This window comes from Schistocerca cancellata, chromosome 3 (assembly GCF_023864275.1).
Source record: "Schistocerca cancellata isolate TAMUIC-IGC-003103 chromosome 3, iqSchCanc2.1, whole genome shotgun sequence".
NCBI lineage: Eukaryota > Metazoa > Arthropoda > Insecta > Orthoptera > Acrididae > Schistocerca > Schistocerca cancellata.
In genome coordinates, this window is record NC_064628.1 from 760,906,234 (window position 1) to 760,926,183 (window position 19,950).

Sequence of the window (19,950 nt, forward strand, 5' to 3'; positions counted from 1 at the left end):
AGATGGGGGGAAAAAATCTTTATTCTGAGCTTCTGGAGCACCCACCATATAGCCTTGACCTGGCTGAAAGTGATTTTCATCTTTTCATCTAGGTAAAGGAGCATGTGCAAACATCCCAGTTTTTGTTGGATGATAAGACTGCTCAGGCAGTGCTAGAGTGGATGTGCACAATGTCACAGAGCTTCTTTCATGGCAGAGCTAAGCAGCTTATCAAGTGATAGACAAAATGCCCACAGGTTGAATGACAATACTGAAATGTTTCCCAATAACAAGTTTCTTTTATAAAAATTTGCTTTACTTTCTGACTATCCCTCGAACACTGCCTCAAATGGTCTAGGACAACAGAATGTAAACTATAACACTGCAGCATTATGTATTACGTACCACTCAAAATCTTAACAAAATAATATTACCTGATGGGGTTTTAATTTTTTCACAATATCTTTGTGTACTGTTACCACTTCTTCTTTTGTTTCTTGATCAAAATCCAACACAAGCTTATCCAGTTTCTCTACGTTTTCTTGGTCAGTCTTGAAAAGTTCATTGTACTGCAATTACAAAAAAAAAACATTATATGTGTTACTTACTGAATGTAAAGCAGAATTCATTTGAAAAAGCTGTAAAATCATGAGACAGTACTGCTGGCAAATACTTACCTTCAGGGGGCAAAATATTTAGTACTGCAGGTAGACAATATCTTAACTTTCAGAACTATTCAGTCCCTCCTTGGGCAGGAGAGAGAAATAGGTTGGAAAATGTTAAAAAGAAGAGGCAGGTCACTCAACCCCCAGGATAAGAGGGATATCAGTTGAGTCAAGATTGGAGGAGTCTTCTCACAGCCAAGTACTAAATACAATATAGAGGAACTTCGATTTCATGTTCTCCGATTTTAAATTTTTCGCGATTCTACACGATAAATTCATAGCCCCTGTAAAAACCCATAAGATCAATGTTAAAAATTCCCTGACTTTACACTTCTTCCTAGTAAGGTTTAACTTGATTCTAAGTTCTTACATGACCTTGACTTTGTCCCATTTTCTTCCTACGACATTTGACTTGACTGAATGAATTATAAGTGGCAAAAAAGAAATTGTTCGCAAAATGAGTGACGGCTGAGTTAATGTTTTAGGCCATTGTGGAGATGGGAGACATGAGAGAGGAAATGCTAATGTAATCCACAAGCGCTGTTGTCAACACCACTTGCAACATTTAGCGTGACGGCGCTATTATGATACGACTGCTGCTAGATTGCAGCATTAATAGAAAAACAAGACAGATGACGCAAAGTGTTTTGGACCAAGCCATTACATGGTGAAGGGGCCTAGGCACCACCTTCTCTTGTGCCACTTTTAGCTCAGTCTCATCTTTTGGCATGTATTTCCGATGTACTGTATTCATCAACAATATCAATAGTAAATCTTTCAATTCAAACACTGAGTCTTGAAGAATATGATCAGTCATAATCAAGGAAACATTGCCCATTTCTGGCTAATGAATTCCTATAAATAAGCATAAACCTTTATGGAACCTGTTATAATCTGCATATTCCTCTATATCCTTGTTTGAGACCCCCCCCCCCCACTAGGCACAATACACTTAAAAAAATGATTTTCTTGGGATCATAGATTGTTTTCCTTGTTTATAGCACAACATGCAAGGATACATAAGTTTCCTAATATGACATCTTATCAATCATTTTCGTGTTTATTCATACACTATGTGATCAAAAGTATCCGGACAACCCCAAAAACATAAGTTTTTTATATTAGATGCATCGTGTTGCCACCTATTGCCAGATACTCCAAATCAGCAGCCTCAGTAGTCATCAGACATCATGATAGAGCAGAATGTGGTGCTCCGTGGAACTAACGGACTTCGAACATGGTCAGGTGATTGGCTGTCACTTGTGTAGTAAGTTTGTATGTGAGATTTCCACACTCCTAAACATCTCTAGGTCCACTGTTTCTGATGTGATACTGAAGTGGAAACATGTATAGACACATACAGCACAAAAGTGTACAGGCTGACCTCATCTGTTGACTGAAAGAGACCACCAGGAGTTGAAGAGGGTCATAATCAGACCATCACACAGGAATTCCAAACTGCATCAGGATCCACGGCAAGTACCACGACAGTTAGGCGGGAGGTGAGAAAACTCGGATTTCATGGTCAAGCAGCTGCCCATAAGCCACACATCACATCGGTAAGTGCCAAATGATGCCTCGCTTGGTGTAAGGAGCGTAAACATTGGACGACTGAACAGTGGAAAAACATTGTGTGGACTGATGAATCACAGTACACAATGTGGCAATCCGATGGCAGGATGTGGGTATGGCGAATGCCCAGCAAACGTCATCTACCGGCGTGTGTAGTGTAGTAAAATTCGGAGGTGGTTGTGTTATGGAGTGGTCATGTTTTTCATGGAGAGGGCTTGCACCCCTTGTTGTTCTGTGTGGCACTATCACAGCACAGGCCAACATTGATGTTTCAAACACCTTCTTGCTTCCCACTGTTGAAGAGCAATTCAGGGATGGCTATTGCATCTTTCAACACGATCGAGCACCTGTTCATAATGCATGCCCTGTGGCGGCGTGGTTACATGACAGTAACATCCCTGTAATGGACTGACCTGCACAGAGACCTGACCTGAATCCTACAGAACACCTTTGGGATGTTTTAGAGTGCTGACTTCATGCCAGGCCTCATCGACCGACATCAATACCTCTCCTCAGTGTAGCACTCCATTAAGAACTGGCTGCCATTCCCCAAAAAACCTTCCAGCACCTGACTGAACATATGCCTGCGAGAGTGGAAGCTGTCATCAAGGTTAAGGGTGGGCCAACACCACACTGAATTCCAGCATTACCGATGTAGGGCACCACGATCTTTTAAGTTATTTTCAGCCAGGTGTCCGGATACTTTTGATCACATTGTGTACGTGCCAGTGCATGTGGCTTTCTGCTTTACACTGCTTACATGGTCTAGCTTATTACCTCAGTCTATCAACTATATTTGGCTCGTTGTCAAAATGAAGGAACTCTACATATGATGTGTGTCAGCTTAAGGCTTGTTTAAGTTCTGAAAAAGGACTGACTGTGGACATAACACGTATGTATTCCAAAAGTACAGTTAATAAAATAACACTGTAGAAAAAAAAACAAGCTATCGCACCATAACCCAGAATATGATTCATTTTTGTCCCCTATTTCACAACTAAGCAACAATGCTGTCTGAGGTGAAATGTCAAGCTAAACAGAAAATTGTACATTTCCAACAAATAATGAATGAAAAATACACTTTTAAAAATAGAATAGATGGTATGGGCACATTAAAAGAATGAGAGTTGGCAGGATACCGAGACAGGTCCACAAAATGACAACGAACGGCAAGAAACTTGGACAAAAATAGAGACAGATGGATCACTGGAGTGAAGAAATGTGTGATGAAGAGAGGAGAAGACTGGAACATTATGTCCTAAACAGACACAGCCAGGGACTGGAAACTGTAGAAGGTAATAATGATGAGCCCAATAAAACTGGGAATGATTAGTTAAAATACATACCATTTTCTGCTTCTCTGCTATTCTCTTTTTTCGCTCTTCTTCTTCCCGTGCTGCCCGTTTGGTGGCTTCTGCTACATTTTCATCCTTCAATACACGCCTGATATTTTTGCGTCCTTTCCCTTGTGTCCCTTCCGACTGTAGGTTTTCAAGGAAAAGTAAAAGAAAAATCAGTACAGTGAGAAAATTACAGATTTCCATAAAACCCAACAATTTTATAAACAAGATAAAAATGAAGCTTATTCAAACAATAAAAAGTGATACAGACTGTACACGATGTGTGTATGAAAGAAGTGTTTCATGTTATAACTCCTCTTAAATGAAACAATGTGTTATTGCTGTAGTCTATATGTATCGCCACCACATGAAATATGTTATTAAATTCAGTAAATTGGATGATATCCCCAGGCTGATTAATGTCCACTGGATCAAGTGCACATCAAATATACTGTTATCATGGACTAGAATCCAGCCTCACTTATGTAGGATGTAAGAGACAAAAAAGATTAAGTCTACTTGTACCTGCTTTTAAAAATTCCAAAAAATTACAATGAATTGAAAAGATTGTCTTCAAAAATATAATCCAAAATAGGCAACTGGACATGAGTTGTACAAAGAACAATGTTATCTAAAATAGGGCGAAAAAAGCATAATGAAATAAAATAATGGAACTGTTACATATAACACAATAAAGTACAATGCAATATTCCGAAATCAGCTTGCATAATAATAACTAATAAATAATACATCATAGACAGTACCCAGTCAATCATGGTTACAGGTGGAAAAAACATGCACAGGATTGAAAAACAAGACATGCACTCAACTGAAAAAGTTGGACGAAGTACCTGACTGGATGGGGAAGTGGGAGGTAGAGAGAAGTGCTGAGAGTGGAACAATGAAATGAAATACAGAGCAATCGAGGGAAGAGATGCAGAAATGGGGAACAGCAGAGAGAAGAAGGGAAGAGGGGTGTAGTGGCACTTTCCAGAAGACAGTAACATTTATGCTGGTCTCTCAGTCCCTAAACCAACAGCAGTGCCATCCATCTCATCCCATAAAATAAAAATATGTGAGTAAAAATACTATTAGTTGTGGCACATGGTCTACTGTTGTTCCAGGGTCTCCCATTAAAAGTAAGTGGTCCTTTGAGAGGAAATTTGTTAGTAGCTATTTTAAAGAGTTATTCACAGATACATTTTTAAATTATTTGCGAAGTTTCTTCATCTCCTGCACTTACAAATTTCCAATCTTAATTTTACCCTTTCACTAGCCTAGTTCTTACTTGTTTCATATTTCAGTTACCATTGCTTATAATCTCTCAATATTCATCACCACATTAATAATAAATACTTTCTCAATGTCAGTTTATTTATTTCTGTATATTGCAAATTGCTATTTAGACTAAATGTGTGCATTGCAAAACACACACACACACACACACACACACACACACACACACACACACACACACACACCCCTAGACTTTTGTACTTTGCATCCCAGTTGTTCTGTTTAGTGGCTATATTGTTGGCAACATGAAATGATGTTTAACTTGGGATCGGTAAGGCAAGTTCTCCAGTTATTTATTAATCCTCTCCTACGAGTTACACACTACAGTTTTATTCTTCCTTTCTTATTATAAATCCTCTGCTGTAGGTGACAAAACTTTATGTTAAGCTGAGGCTGTGGTGAAGCTCAAATGTTCACCTTAGGAATGATTGGAGGCTTACCAACAACCATTCTTCCCATGCACTATTTGCAAGTGGAACAGGGTTGGAGGGATCAGATAGTGGTACTGAAAGTACCCTCTGCCACACACCATTAGGTGGCTTGCAGAGTATAATGAAGATGTAGATATACCTGGTTCTATCTTAACAGTCATATCAGTACTCAAAGACGTAAGAACAAATTTTCTTGGCAGCTGTATTACGAAGTAACACACACAAAAATAAACTCAGCACAATTTATAATTCTACAAAATTTAATGGCAGTTACAGACTGTATCCTACAATTTGACAGAACACATTCAAATGGGTTTGGTTGTGTATGAAGATCAATTTTACCACCGGGTAAATTGATATAATTTAGTTCCAATACCAAAATTTTATACACTATACTCCACACCTCTAGTGTACAAATCACCCTGTGTTCTTACCTGAAATTTCCATTTTATTATCATAGTGTTTCAAGACTTTGCTAGAAACATAGTAAAAGAAGTGTGCAGGATTTCACAGCCATTCAGTTGACATGAATGTTTGCCGAGTATGGTACTGCGTCATAATGTAAAAACCTATACTGGAGGAAGCAACGTTTTGAACATGGGTACATGGCCTTCTTCTGGGTCTACTCAACCAGATGACCCAGAAGAAGACCACTGTAGCTGTGGTCAAAATGCTGGTTTTCCAGTACAGTTTTTTTTTTTAACATTATGATGCGGTACCATACTTAAAAAACTTTTATGTTAAAAGTTAAAGAAAATGCAAAAATATCTTAATGATTCCCAGTTGTTAAGGCAATAGTACGTACTAACCTTCTGTGTACTATTTAAATCATCAGTATCACTTCCTGAACTGCCAGTTGATGCTACTACTACTCTTCTGCGCTTTGGCTTCTTCTTCCTAAATGCAGAAAGAATTATATTAAACATTTGATATGAAAGCAATCTTACTCTTTGCATATAACTAAATCATTTTTCCACTACTTTTCATACGCAAAGTGATTCAACTAAGCTGCTTACCTCAAATTTTCAAAACAATTTAAGACATTTTGACTCTTTTGTCACCTAGAAAAATACTAAGAAACTCCTCAATAAATGAGCTTATCATAGCCAAATTAGTTACAGAGATATGAACATCAAATTCAGTTTTAAAAACTTAATTCTAGTAAAATCTCCTCTAGTATGATTCTCTCAGAGTCATAAATTCAATTGTATTTCCACTCTCTAAAATCTCAAAAGTATATACATACACATAATTCTGAACCTTGTATTTAAACAACAGAATATCTAGGATGGAATAATGGTGATATTATGAAAAGGATACATTGCTACTCACCATATAATGGAGATGCTGACTCACAGAAAAGCACAACAAAAAGACTACTACACACTAAGCTTTCGGCAACAGGGCCTTCTTCTGAATTAGACAACATATGCACAACACATTCATGCAAATACAATTCGCACACACAACCACTGTCTCTGGCTGCCAAGGCCAGACTGCAAGCAACAACGCATGATGGATGATGGGAGATGCAATTTGGGTGTTGGGGGGTAAGGAGGAAGCTGGGACATGGAGGGGTAAGGATAACTGGGTACGGGGCGGGGAGGGGGCAGTAAAGCGCTGCTTGTGGGAGTATACAGGCATGAGGTGGGGAGAGGGTAAAGCAGCGAAGAAGGGCAGTTAGGTTCAGTTGGGAAGTTAGATGGAGAGTGGCGGGGGGCAAGAGAGAAGTGACAAGACTGTGGACGCATGGGTGGAATAGAAGACTGCATAGCAACTGGGTGGTTCAGCTGTTTCTTGACCACAGCTCATTGGCGACCATTCATGCGGACAGACACCTTGTTGGTTGTCATGCCCATGTAGAATGCAGTGCAGTGGTTGACAGGTAGCCCTGAGATAGGTGATGCTCGTAACTGGACAGGAATAAGTGGTGATGGTGGTGGTGGAGGTGGTGGTGGTGGTGGTGGTGGTGGTGGTAGGATGTATGGAACATGTCTTGCACCTAGTTCTATTACGTGGATGTGAGCAATGAGGCAAGGGGGTTGAGAGCAGGTATTGAGTAAGGATGTACCAGGATATTGTGTAGGCTTGGTGAGTGGTTGAATACTCAGTGAGGTCCTTTGTATATTTCATGAGGGACTGCTCATTACTACAGATGTGACAGTCACAGGTGGCTAGGCTATGTAAACTCTCCCAACCTCATACAGAAACAGATCTCCCATGCCTTATCTCTCCAGTCACCCACCATATCCCACAGCCTCGGCATTCGGCTACAGAGGAGCATTCCTCTATTGACTCAGTACCACCCAGGACTAAAGCAACTGAATCACATTCTCCATCCAAGTCTCAACTACCTCTCATCATGCTCCAAAATGAGGAATGTCCTACCAACTATCCTTTCTAAGCCGCCCCCCCCCCCCTCCACACACACACACACACACACACACACACACACACACACACACACACACACACACACCACCACAATATTCTGCTGCCCACTGAAGCCATACAACATCCTCGTCCATCCCTACTCTACCCCTGCTCCAAACCCTTGCCTCATGGCTCATATACCTGTAATACCTAGATGCAAGACCTGTTCCACACAGCCTCCCACCACCACCTACTCCAGTCCAATCACAAGCATCACCTATGCCATCAAGCTACAACCATTGTGTTGTGTACTGCATGGGCATGACAACCAACAAGCTGTCCGTCTGCATGAATGAGCACCAACAAAACTGTGGCCATTGCGTTGCTGAGCACACTGCCAACACAACATTCATTTCCTTGACTGTTTGACAGCCTGTGCCGTATGGATTCGTCGTGGCATCTGGATTCTTCCTGCCAACACCAACTTTTCTGAACTGCGCAGGTGAGAACACTACTTACAACATATCCTATGTTTCTGTAACCCTCCTGGCCTCAACCTGTTGTGGTCCCTGTCCTTCACTGACCTATCCCCTCTCCTGCTCCCACTCCAGTAACATACAGCCTTCTATTCCACCTATGCGCCCACAGTCTTTTTACTTCTCTGCTTTTCTGACCCCCCCTCACACTCTGTTTAATCACCCGACTGCACCTAGCTGCTCTACAGTTTCCCCACCTCACGCTTGTATGTTTCCACAAGCAGCACTTTACTGTCCCCCACCCCTTCCCCATTACCCTCTCCCTCCCCACCCCAGCCTCCTCTATGCCCCCACCACCCAGAATGCTTCTCCTATCATGCACTGTTGCTTGGTATATAGCCTCAACAGACAGAAACAGTGATTGTGTATATGTGTGTGTGTGTGTGTGTGTGTGTGTGTGTGTGTGTGTGTGTGTGTGTGTGTGTTTTAATTGAAAAGAAGGCCTTTTAGCCAAAAGTTTACTTGCTTAGCACTCCTTTTATTGTGCCTTTCTGTGACTCAAGATCTCCACTGTATGGTGAGTAGCAATCTATCCTTTTCATAACATTGTCACTGAACCTTAGCTTTATCTGTTTCGATGTCAAACTGATAGCTATCCTGCCCTACATTTAAGAGAGTGTAATTACAAATTGGAAGTAGTTGCAAAAGGTTTAATATAAAATTGATGTTAAATCACACTGGGAAATATTTGGTTGGACTGTCACAATTACTGGAAGGCAACTTACGTAATATCTAAGAAAGATCACCAAGTAAGTATGGTAATAGTTGTGTGTGTTTCTCTCAAATTCTTAATGAAATGGATTCATAAAACAGCATCAATTACAAAAAGGAAATCTAAATAAAAAATTGTCATAAATACTTCCATAAAATTCCATTTATGTCATCAAGTGTTTGAAATCCCCATGTCTACTACTGCAATCAGATGTCCTAGACATTCTGGAGAGATTGAAACATTCCTTCTTTACTGTTGCAAAAATGCAATGATTTAAATCCTCTCCAGCCACTGGAACTTGTGCACAGGCTTCATCATGCAGCTCAGTCCAGAGAAGAAAGCCTAGTGGTGACAAAGTGAACATGCAGCCCCAATGATAATGCCATTACATCTTACCCACGGATCAAAGTCGGATGAGGATTTTCCTAGCCACAAGGGAGTAATAAGTTGAGCAGTCACTGGACTGATACCACATATATGAAATAATGAATAAATGAGATGTATAGATGTATGCGATACTATACATTTCAAGTGCTACTTTCTTTAAGGCAGCCAGTACTGCTTTGGTAAGAAATTGTGTGATCTGTTATCCATCAACATTTCTTCCAAGTGAAGACTAATTACAATGTCTTCAATAACCCCGCACTGAATGTTCACACTCCACTACTGCCCAAATTCAACCTGCATGGATTCTCAGAAATGTAATAATACATATTTCTAAATATCAGCATTCCACAATTTGTAAATGTAATTTCACTGGCAAACAGCAGCCTACTGAGCAAAGCAGTCTGCTTATAAAGCAACAAAATATACAGATGCAGTCTGTTCATGCCAAATATGAGAACAACACTAGACTCATTTACTCCATAGACACTCGCAATTCTTCTAGCGTTAATACGTGAATTATGTGCAACACCTGCAAAATACCTATAAGAGCTATCAAAAAATTTCCATTTCAGTGTACTGCTGCAGCATATAGGCAATGTAGCATGACTGTGATGTAGGTATATAAGCACAAACTATAGGCATTCATGTCTTTCTGATGTGGGTGTGGTAAACGCAGAAATGTGAATTATGGTGACGTTATTACCAAGTGTATCAAAGCAGGTCCAATGTGTTGTTATTCTTTTCTTGGCTAGCAAAGGATAAACACTGATAGACAAGAATTACAGAATGACATTGTAAATGGGACAGTATGTCTGTTAAAAACCACCACCTGATCTCTCCCCATGTGATTATCACGCCTTCAGCCCCTTATAAAATGCCTTGAAAGATCAATGATTTCTGTCAGATAAGGATGTGCAGCAGATAGTTATGGACTTTTCCACACAGCAGGACACTGTGTTTTACCAAATGGGTATATTCAGCCTAGTGCATCGGTGAGACAATTGCCCACAGTGATTTTGCTTGACTGGCATACAGATTCTGGAATGTACAGCCTTCAAACAGAAACTTTTTGGTCATCAGTTATATTTGATTTATCCATTTACTGGAGTGTCAAGATTTGTTGGACAGCATCTGACAGGCTACCTTCATTCGTGCAATTTAACTCTCCTCTTCGCATTCCTTCCATATTATCCATAAAGATGAAAGCAGAATATCTAAATTATCTTGGTTTGTGAAACATTCCTCAACCCCAAGTTAGCAGTAGTTGATACACATGAACTATATAGACAATAAATAGCTACATTTCCTCTACACCCCTTTTATATTCTTATCACTATGACAGAACACTATTTCCTACTTATCAGATATTATTTATTTACTTGTTTGTGTATGAAATCATACAACAGCAAGAAACAATGGAAGTCAAGGATGGAATAACAACAATATTGTATGAACCCAAGCCTTAAAAAAAAATAGGTTGGAGCAGAAGTTGCTGGGCATGAAACACATTGCACTGGCCATTGCCTGGCTGAATAAGGTGTTACATCATCCCATGTGCCTAGACACATCAGAATGATTACTGCAAGTGACCTATTGTCAGTTGCAGCACCCAGCTGCCTTACAACTGCCCTACGGCCGTACCAGCCCATCCTGTTTTGGCAGACTGGGCAGTAAGTAACACCCATTCTGTGTTTGTCTGCACAGTCACAATAATTCTGCCACCACTGAACTACAAACAAGGGAGCTCTGTCTGTCTGTCCAGTCTGGGCAGCTGACATTGCTCCAGCTGCCATCACCAAAGTCCAGCCAGCAGTTTGGAGTCACAGTCTGGGCAGCACCATGATCTTCCGCAAGGTAACCAACATCACAATACTGAAAGCTGGCTAAAGCCGGACATAAGCTCAGCCAAAATTTTTGCGTAGAACCTAACGGTGTTCTGAAAGGATAGGCTAAACACGGTTGGCCATGGCGTTTCTTGCTGTTAGTGGTAGTTTATCTTGTTGTGAAATTGAAGTAGGTAGTTCCTGTGAGTTAGTATGGGCAGAGGTCATTCTTGGCAACCGGAATAAAATAATAACTGGATCCTTTTACCGACCTCCCAATTCAGATGATACAATTGTTGACAGGTTCAAAGAAAACTTGAGTTTGATTTCAAACATGTACCAGACTCATACGATCATAGTTGGTGGTGACTTTAATTTACCACCGATATGCTGGTGAAAATACATGTTTAATTCCGGAGGTATGCAGAAAACATCATCCGAAATTGTGCTAAACGCATTTTCTGAAAATTATTTTGAGCAGTTAGTTCATGAGCCCACGCGAAAACACACTTGACCTCTTAGCAACGAATAATCCAGGAGTTGATAAGTATTCGTATTCAAAAAAGCAGATAAAAATTCACTTGATGCCTTTCTGAGGGGCAATCTCCACTCCTTCCAAATAAACAATACAAGTGTAGACCTGATGTGGCTTGAATTTAAAGAAATAGTATCAGCAACAATTGAGAGATTTACACCAAGTACATTAACAAACGGTGGAGCTGATCCTCCTTGGTACACAAAACAGATCAGTTCTGACCTGTTTCTGTTGCAGAAACAACAAAACAAACATGCCAAATTTAAACAGACGCAAAATCCCCAAGATTGGCTATCTTTTACAGAAGCTCGAAATTTAGTGTTGACTTCAATGTGAGTTTCTTATAATAGTTTTCAAAATCCAAAGAGATTCTGGTCATATGTGAAGCATGCTAGAGGCAAGACACAACTGATGCCTTCTCTGCATGACAGCAACGGAGATACTATCGAAGACAGAGCTGCCAATGCAGGTTTACTAAACACAGCTTCCGAAATGCCTTCACCAAAGAAGACGATGTAAATATTCCAGAATTCCAATCAAGAACAGCTGCCAACACGAGTAATGTAGAAGTAAATATCCTCAGAGTAGTGAAGCAACTTAAATCACTTAATAACAGCAAGTCTTATGGTCCAGACTGTATATCAATTAGGTTCCTTTCAGAGTATGCTCCATATTTAACAATCACACGCAATCACTTGCTCGATGAAAGATTTGTATTCAAAGACTGGACAGTTGCACAGGTCACACCAATATTCAAGAAAGGTAGTAGCAGTAATCCACTACATTACAGGCCCTTATCATTAACAACCGTATGCAGCAGGATTTTGAAACATATATTGTGTTCGAACATTATGAAAAATTCGAAGAAAATGGTCTATTGATGTACAGTTAACATAGATTTAGGAAACATCGTTCTTGTGAAACACAACCAGCTTTTACTCACATGAAGCACTGACTACTATTAACGAGGGATTTCAGATTCATTTCTGGATTTCTGGAAGACTTTTGACACTGTACCACACAAGAGGCTTGTAGTGAAATTGAGTGCTTATGGAATATCGTCTCAGTTATGTGAACGGATTCGTGAGTTCCTGTCAGAGAGGTCACAGTTCATAGTAGTTGATGGAAAATTATCGAGCGTTTCCCAGTGTAGTGTTACAGGCCCTTTGCTGTTTCTTATTTATATATACAATTTGGAAGACAATCTGAGCAGACGTCTTAGGTTGTTTATCAACTAATAAAGTTATCAGAAGATCAAAAAAAATTGCAAAACGATTTAGAAAAGATACATGTGATCAAAAGTATCCGAACACCTGGCTGAAAATGACTTACAAGATCGTGGCACCCTACATCGGTAATGCTGGAATTCAATATTGTGTTGGCCCACCCTTTGTCCTGGATGACAGCTTCCATTCTCGCAGGCATATGTTCACTCAGGTGCTGGAAGGTTTCTTGGGGAATGACAGCCCATTCTTTGTGGAGTGCTGCACTGAGGAGAGGTATCGAGGTCGGTCAGTGAGGCCTGGCACAAAGTCGGCATTCCCAAACATCCCAAAGCTGTTCTATATGATTCAGGTCAGGACTCTGTGCAGGTCAGTCCATGGCGGGGATGTTATTGTCATGTAACCACTCCGCCAGAGGCCGTGCATTATGAATAGGTGCTTGATTGTGTTGAAAGATGCAATTACCATCCCTGAATTGCTCTTCAACAGCGAGAAGCCAGAAGGTGCTTAAAACATGAATGAAGGCCTGTGCTGTGACAGCGCCACACAAAACAACAAGGTGTGTAAGTCCCCTCCACAAAAAACATGACCACACCATAACACCACCACTCTCAAATTTTACTGTTGGCACTACACATGCTGACAGATGACACTCACTGGGCATTCGCCATACCCACATCCTGCCATCAGATCGCCACATTGCATACCATGATTCGTCACTCCACACAATATTTTTCCACTGTTCAATCATCCAATGTTTATGGTCCTTACACCAAGCGAGGTGTCGTTTGGCATTTACTGGCATGATGTGTGGCTTATGAACAGCCGCTCAACCATGAAATCCAAGTTTTCTCACCTCCAGCCTAACGGTCATACTACCTGCAGCGCATCCTGATGCAATTTGGAATTCCTGTGCAATGGTCTGGATAGATGTCTACCTATTACACATTACAACCCTCTTCAACTGTCCGTGGTCTCTGTTAGTCAACAGACTAGTTCGGCTTGTAGGCTTTTGTGCTGTATTTGTCCATTCATGTTTCCACTTCACTATCACATTGGAAACAGTGGACATAGGGATGCTCGAGTTTGTAAATCTCACGTACAGACGTGTAACACCCAATCACCTGACCACGTCCCAAATCCGTTCTGTGGAGCACCCCAGTCTGCTCTCTCACGATCTCTAAGAAGTACTGAGCTCTCTGATATGGAGTACCTGGCAGCACAATGCACCTAATATGAAAATGCATGTTTTTGAACTTTGGTTACACAATAAATCAGTCAAATCTTAAGACCATAAACTCAACTAAATACCTAGCAATTACAATTATGAACATTAAATTGGAAGGAACAGATAGAAAATGTTGTGGGGAAGGCAGGACACTTAGAAAATGTATTAGACCTTCTAAGGAGACTGCCTACACTACGCTTATCTGTCCTCTCTTAGAATACTGCTGCTTGGTGTGGGATCCGTACCAGATAGGATAGATAGAGTACATCAAAAACATTCAAAGAAGGGCAGCATGTTTTGTATTATCATGAAATAAGGGAGAGAGTGTCACTGAAGTGATACACGATTTGGGGTGATCATCATTAAAACAAAGACTTTTTTGTTGTAGTGCAATCTTCTCAAGCAATTCCAGTCACCAACTTTTTCCTCCGAATGCGAAAATATTTTGTTGACACCAACCAACATAGGAAGAAACGATCACCATAATAAAATAAGGGAAACGGAGCTTGTTCGAAAAATATAGGCGTTCGTTCTTTCTGCGCACTGTATGAGATTGGAATAATCGAGAATTGTGAAGGTGGTTCGATGAATCCCCTGCCAGGCACTTAAATGTGATTTGCAAAGTATCCATGTAGATGTAGATGTAAACTCACTGCCTGCTCTGCACCACAGCTGAAACACTTGTGGTGTCCACACCATCACCGAGTCAGCTTCCTGTGTCAACTCTCCACAGGGTACACAGCTCGCCTGTCTACATCACTGGCCATGACTATGCCTGCTGCTCAGTGTGGAATATTACATGAAGAAAAAAATGCATTTTAATAACTGTACTAGCTGGATGGAACAATTAAAGACTTGGTCATGTTTAAGGAGGAATCAAGTTAAATGACTGAATGAAAGAGGGCTATGTATATGTTTACCACTGGTCTGTCTACTACTTTCCCACACACCAAACCTGTCTCCCAAACCATCGACGGGGCTTACCATGCCCAAGAGAGAACTCGAACCCATCCTGATAAACCGTAACTGCTACGGTTTAACGTCAGTTTGTCCACAGCTTTCCTTGACCTGTTACAGTTTGGCATCCTCGACTTGCGCCATAGGGTAGTGGGATTTCGAGTTCTGCTGGATAGGTCAGGAGTCCACTACACGCAGCAGGTGGCTACGCGAGTAGCAGGGGTTGTGTGGCATGGACTGGGTGGTTTTTTAGGTTAGATGGCCTCGGGAAAGTACAGAAATGGCAACAACCTCAAAGGGTGCGTGGCAAAGACAGGACATGCGGGGACCAAGCAGCAATCGGTATTGTAATTGTAAACTGTCGAAGCTGCATTGGTAAAGTACCAGAACTTCAAGCACTGATAAAAAGCATCGAAGCTGAAATCATTGTATGTCGGGAAAGCTGGCTGAAGCCAGAGATAAATTCTGCTGAAATTTTTAGAAAGGCACAGACGGCATTTAGAAAGGATAGATTGCATGTAACCGATGGTGGCGTGTTTGTCACTGTTAGTAGCTGTTTATCCTGTAGTGAAGTAGAAGTAGAAGTGGATAGTTCCTGTGAATTGTTATGGGTGGAGGTTACACTCAACAACCGAGCTAGGTTAATAATTGGCTCCTTTTACCAACCTCCCGACTCAGCAGCATTAGTGGCAGAACAACTGAGAGAAAATCTGAATACATTTCACATAAATTTTCTCAGCATGTTATAGTCTTAGGTGGAGATTTCAATTTACCAGATATAGACTGGGACACTCAGATGTTTAGGACAGGTGGTAGGGACAGAGCATCAAGTGACATTATACTGAGTGCACTATCTGAAAATTACCTCGAGCAATTAAACAGAGATGGAGATAACATCTTGGACCTACTGATAACAAACAGACCCGAACTTTTCGACTCTGTAAGCGCAGAACATGGAATCAGTGATCATAAGGCCATTGCAGCATCCCTGAATATGGAAGTAAATAGGAATATAAAAAAAGGGAGGAAGATTTATCTGTTTAGCAGGAGTAATAGAAGGCAGATTTCAGACTACCTAACAGATCAAAACGAAAATTTCTGTTCCAACACTGACAATGCTGAGTGTTTATGGAAAAAGTTCAAGGCAATCGTAAAATGCATTTTAGACAGGTACGTGCTGACTAAAACTGTGAGGGATAGGAAAAACCCACCGTGGTTCAATAACAAAGTTAGGAAACTACTGCGAAACCAAAGACAGCTTCACTGCAAGTTTAAACACAGCCAAAACCTCTCAGACAAACAGAAGCTAAACGAAAACGAAGTCAAAGTTAGCGTAAGGAGGGCTATGCGTGAAGCGTTCAGTGAATTCGAAAGTAAAATTCTATGTACTGACTTGATAGGAAATCCTAGGAAGTTCTGGTCTTACGTTAAAACAGTAAGTGGCTCGAAACAGCATATCCAGACACTCCAGGATGATGATGGCATTGAAACAGAGGATGACATGCGTAAAGCTGAAATACTAAACACCTTTTTCCAAAGCTGTTTCACAGAGCAAGACCGCACTGCTGTTCCTTCTCTAAATCCTCGCACAAACGAAAAAATGGCTGACATCGAAATAAGTGTCCAAGGAATAGAAAAGCAACTGGAATCACTCAACAGAGGAAAGTCCACTGGACCTGACGGGATACCAATTCGATTCCACACAGAGTACGCGAAAGAACTTGCCCCCCTTCTAACAGCCATGTACTGCAAGTCTCTAGAGGAACGAAAGGTTCCAAATGATTGGGAAAGAGCACAGGTAGTCCCAGTCTTCAAGAAGGGTTGTCGAGCAGATGCGCAAAACTATAGACCTATATCTCTGTCGTCGATCTGTTGTAGAATTTCAGAACATGTTTTTTGCTCACGTATCATGTCGTTTCTGGAAACCCAGAATCTACTCTGTAGGAATCAACATGGATTCCGGAAACAGCACTCGTGAGAGACCCAACTCGCTTTATTTGTTCATGAGACCCAGAAAATATTAGATACAGGCTCCCAGGTAGATGCTATTTTCCTTGACTTCCAGAAGGCGTTCGATACAGTTCTGCACTGTCACCTGATAAACAAAGTAAGAGCCTACGGAATATCAGACCAGTTGTGTGGCTGGATTGAAGAGTTTTTAGCAAACAGAACACAACATGTTGTTCTCAATGGAGAGACATCTACAGACGTTAAAGTAACCTCTGGCGTGCCACAGGGGAGTGTTATGAGACCATTGCTTCTCACAATATATATAAATGACCTAGTAGATGGCTAGATGGTGTCGGAAGTTCCATGTGGCTTTGCACGGATGATGCTGTAGTATACAGAGAAGTTGCAGCATTAGAAAATTGTAGCGAAATGCAGGAAGATCTCAAGCGAATGGGCACTTGGTGGAGAGAGTGGCAATTGACCCTTAACATACGTCTTGTATTGCGAATACATAGAAAGAAGGATCCTTTATTGTATGATTATATGATAACGGAATAAACACTGGTAGCAGTTACTTCTGTAAAATATCTGGGAGTATGCGTGCGAAATGATTTGAAGTGGAATGATCATATAAAATTAATTGTTGGTAAGGCGGGTACCAGATTGAGATTCCTTGGGAGAGTCCTTAGAAAATGTAGTCCATCAACAAAGGAGGTGGCTTACAAAACACTCGTTCGACCTATACTTGAGTATTGCTCATCAGTGTGGGATCCGTACCAGATCGGGTTGACGGAGGAGATAGAGAAGATCCAAAGAAGAGGGGCACATTTCGTCATAGGGTTATTTGGTAAGCATGATAGCGTTACGGAGATGTTTAGCAAACTCAAGTGGCAGACTCTGCAAGAGAGGCGCTCTGCATCGCGGTGTAGCTTGCTGTCCAGGTCATGAGAGGGTGCGTTTCTGGATGAGGTATCGAATATATTGCTTCCCCCTACTTATACCTACCGAGGAGATCACGAATGTAAAATTAGAGAGGTTTGAGCACGCACGGAGGCTTTCCGGCAGTTGTTCTTCCTGCGAACCATACGCGACTGGAACGGGAAAGGGAGGTAATGACAGTGGCACATAAAGTGCCCTCCGCCACACACCGTTGGGTGGCTTGCGGAGTATAAATGTAGATGTAGATGTAGATGTAGATGTTGGGGTGGTGGTGTGATTCTGCAGGCTACTGTTATAATATTACGTAAAGGATAGATTGTTTCACACTATATGGAGGAGACGTGTTGAGACAGGCACAATAAAAAGGATGCTACACATTTTACCTTTCTGCCAAAAGGTCTCCTTCTGAAGTGGAACACACACACACACACACACACACACACACACACACACACACACACACAACCACCGTCTCTAACTGCAGCAAGCCAAAAATGGTCATGCAGTGTGTGTGTGTGTGTGTGTATGTGAAAAAGGCCTTAAGGCCATTTTGGCCGAAAACTAAAATGTTAAGCAGTAATCTCTGTCTCCATATTACCCTGTCTTCCACCTTTAAGCTCTCGGTTTTTCAAATCTCGTCCGATGCAGTCCCTAATGATCAGTCTTCCCTTCTCATCCTGTACGGTAAGTCTCCCCTGACCCGCGGTTCTGGGTTACTTTTCCCGAAATCTACCCCTTTTACTACACCTCTCCACTTCTTTTCCTTCACTTCTCTTCCTTCCCCCTCAACCCTTATGCCTGAAGAAAGAGCCATTGGCTCCGAAAATTTGTCAATTACAACCGCCTTTTGTGTGTTTTCTGCCGCCATTTAGGGAGTAGGTTTTTTATCTAACCAATTAAACATATTTGTCAATAACTGACTGTTTTCGTTGTTAAACAAACATCCTTTATACAATACCTCGTATGTAAAGACTGCTTCATCCACAATGCTTTCCCCACAATGTAAATCAGATCACAGGCACGACTCAGCTTGTAATCAATGCAAAAGACCCATATCATAACAAAAATTAAAACTATGTTTTTCATTATTATTATTTTATTTTTACTGTCATGTTCTCATTCTACTGAAATACCATTTCACAACACAAAAATTTCAGTAATGTTTTCAGTTTGTAGCACTTCAGAAAGTCATCAGTTATAAAGTAGAATGTACTACATTATTTTAAGTCTGATCATATTATTATTTCTTACAGTAAATTAGTACACGCATCACTGTAAGTATAAAGCACACACTACAAATAATGCTGAAAATCATCAGGAAAATATTCTTATATTGACAAAGAGGATTTAGTAACAGAACCAACTGTACTGTGACAGACTGTGCACACAAAGAATCTCTTTTAGCAGCAGCAGCAGCAGCAGCAATACAGGGTGTTTGTAAATATTGGTGTTTTAACACTTTATAATATTTATTACATTACACTTCCAGTTATAGATGATATGTCAAATGAAAGAGCAACTCAAACAGTTGTGTTTGGCACCAGTGTGCTTGCGCAGCACGCAATGTTTCTGCCGCAGTCCGCTACACAACGATAGTAGCGAAGATGGCGACTAGCGAACAGAAAGCGTTTTGTGTTTTGCAGTTTGCGAAGACCGAATCCGTAGTTACTGTGCAACATGCATTCCGGCTGAAGTTCGGTTGTGATCCTCTAAATGATGATAACATTCGTAGATGGTATCATCAATTTGAAGATACCGGCTGCCTTTGTAAAGGGAAGAGCACAGGACGACCAAGAGTTAGTGAAGAGACTGTTGAGCGAGTGAGAGAGTCGTTTACTCATAGCCCAAAGAAATCAGTCTGGAAGGCTAGTCGTGAATTACAAGTTTCCGTGTCGACTATTTGGAAAGTTTTAAGAAAACGCTTACAAATATGTTCTTACCGTTTACAGTTATTACAGGCTCTAAAGTCAGTAGACCATGGATTACGTGCCAACTTCAGGAACA

The 19,950-nt window shown here is 40.9% G+C and overlaps 1 protein-coding gene across 2 annotated transcripts in view; it reads right to left on the reverse strand.

Annotated features, from left to right (window-relative positions):
• The window catches only part of LOC126175787 (transcriptional regulator ATRX homolog), a 483,984-nt gene that overhangs the window by 266,310 nt on the left and 197,724 nt on the right, over window positions 1-19,950 (reverse strand). For both annotated transcript variants that reach the window (XM_049922765.1, XM_049922764.1), the window contains 3 exons: window positions 6,093-6,180; window positions 3,563-3,697; window positions 414-548 (listed from right to left, as the gene is read on the reverse strand). In XM_049922765.1, coding sequence (XP_049778722.1) covers window positions 414-548; window positions 3,563-3,697; window positions 6,093-6,180 — 358 coding nt within the window. The remainder of the gene's footprint in view (window positions 1-413; window positions 549-3,562; window positions 3,698-6,092; window positions 6,181-19,950) is intronic.